General features: G+C 29.0%; 1 protein-coding gene across 1 annotated transcript; it reads left to right on the top strand.

The window, feature by feature from the left end:
- The first annotated feature begins 579 nt into the window (after positions 1 to 579).
- On the top strand, positions 580 to 1690 carry LOC132618582 (major pollen allergen Ole e 6-like). The gene is made up of 2 exons (XM_060333608.1): positions 580 to 882; positions 1529 to 1690. The coding sequence occupies exons 1-2, from the start codon at positions 651 to 653 to the stop codon at positions 1552 to 1554; spliced, it is 258 nt and encodes an 85-aa protein (XP_060189591.1). The 5' UTR covers positions 580 to 650; the 3' UTR covers positions 1555 to 1690.
- Positions 1691 to 2337: the final 647 nt, after the last annotated feature.

Here is a 2337-nt window from a genome sequence, read left to right on the forward strand (position 1 = left end):
TCTCAAATAATAATTATAATAATTCTTTTTATATTTTGCAGAATTTTAATTAAAACTTTACATTTGCTTATTTTTTAATAAAAAATTATAAAATTGAAGATACATGAGACATACGTCCCGTAGATCCATGAGACTTACGCCCCGGGTCTCGGAGGCTTATGCATCACCTTGTGCTGCGTAAAACACCTTGCCTCGCCTCACGTCCCCGCCTCTTAAAACACTGATATATATATATATCATCATGATGGAATGTCATTAATGCATGAAACGAGGAGTCCAAATTTAAAGCATATTTTTGTAGCCTATACGAAAGAGAACAAAATAGCAGATGACCTTTCTTCAAAGCTGTATCTTCCTCTTTTAAAAATAATTTCGTATGTACGATGAATCCTAAACATATCATAATTTTTAATAATCCCTAAGTTTTAGTAAACTAAGTCTTATTACCAAACACACAAAAAAACAAGCACAATCAGAAATTTTCTACAAAAGCGGATATCCACCACTTTAATTTGAGGTACTTAAATGTCTCAAAACACCTATAAATAGAGATTCAATTGCATTAACTAAATCGTCCCAACAAGAAACACAAAGCAACAAGCACATAAAAAACATAACAGCAAAAGAGAGAAACACATATTAAAAAAAAAATGGAGGCATCAAAGAAGCTTGTTGCAGTGTTTCTCATTTGCATTGTTATGTTTTCATCATCTGTTCATGGAGAAAGTAACGCAGAAAAAATTAAAGAAGCATTTAAAACTGTGGCAAATGAATACACAGTTTGCTACAATGATTGCCACAAGGAATGCTCCGATGCAGGATTTGGATACACTCATTGCGAGATGAAGTGTGACGAAGATTGCACCGCGAAGTTGATTAAAGGTATATATGCGACGTACATTAATAACGTATTTTTTATAGATGTGTAATACATGCTAGTAGAATCTCTACTACCAAATAGGAATCATCGGCTGACAAATTCTCTAGCTAAACAACAGAATAAGCGACGAAACTCGTAGATAATTCAACTTCTTTTTTTTTTTAGTGATTCATGATACTTTGGATTTGACTTATATATTTGACAGTTAAAGATTTTTTGCACTATATATCACTGCAATTTTAACATATAATAAATGTTAGTTACATTTTTTATTAAATTTAAGTTACATATATGCTGAGAACTTAAAGAATATTTGAACTTTTTCTGTGTGATTTAGCCTATTTATCGTACAGATTTACATGTTATTACTTTATAAATGATCATAATTGTCTAAACACTGTTTGACACCATTAGTGCATAAAATATAAAATCATTACTATTAAACTATCGAGTAATGTGATCATAAAGATTTAGATTTAATTGCTGTATAAATATTTTGATAATTTCACCACAGAAAACATCATAATTAAATCCACTTTTGTTTACTTGTGTATTGCTTTTTTTTTAATCTCACTTTTTTGTTCGAACGATATTTACTTCCTTTTTCTATTTTTCTAATATGTTATTCTGTTTTATTTATTTTTGCAGAAAGAATTGAGAAAATGAAGAATTGAAGTCTTGAAAATGGACCAAAGGATGCAAAACATTCCTTAATTAACAGAGAATAAAACGGTGGTTTCATTTATAGTACTAATTGATTAATTCATTTTTGTAATTCTTAAGACTTAATAAAATCGTTTCTTTCTCTAATTACTGTTGTTTCTCTCGAATCAATCGCAACTAATTTCATTTTTATTTTTACTTTTTTATGTCTTCTTAATCTTCTTGATATTTCGGGCAATATTTCTGCTACTTAGTTAATTATTTTGGCCACCAGGGCTGGGTCGAGACATGTGAGTCGCACTAATTTGTGTGGTTGACTAAAGTATCTCTTTGGAATTAACATTAATTGAATCTAGTTTATATATTAATAGTGTAAATTATTTATAGTATCATATCATTTGATCTATATTGCAACAGATAAATTGGTTTGAAGATTTAGTTACAATCAGGTCATTTTTATTAATAATTATAACATATAGTCTGTATTAGTTTTAAGATTACTCTCATTTTTATAAGGGATTACTTGTAAATATTTTTAAATAATTTAATAGTATAATTTATTCTTTTTACGTTATCAGTTAATATAAATTAAACTCACACTAATTAAAGTTATTTTTTCTAAACTTATTTTTGTGTAGTTATTTGGTACCTCTTGCTTTACAACAACAACAATAATATACCCACTGTAATTTCATAAATAGGATTTGGGGATGTACGCAGACCTTACCCCTACCTTTGTGAGGTAGAGAGGTTGTTTCCGATAGCCCTCAGCTTAAAAGAAGTGGAATTGAAGA

This window comes from Lycium barbarum, chromosome 11 (genome assembly GCF_019175385.1).
Source record: "Lycium barbarum isolate Lr01 chromosome 11, ASM1917538v2, whole genome shotgun sequence".
NCBI lineage: Eukaryota > Viridiplantae > Streptophyta > Magnoliopsida > Solanales > Solanaceae > Lycium > Lycium barbarum.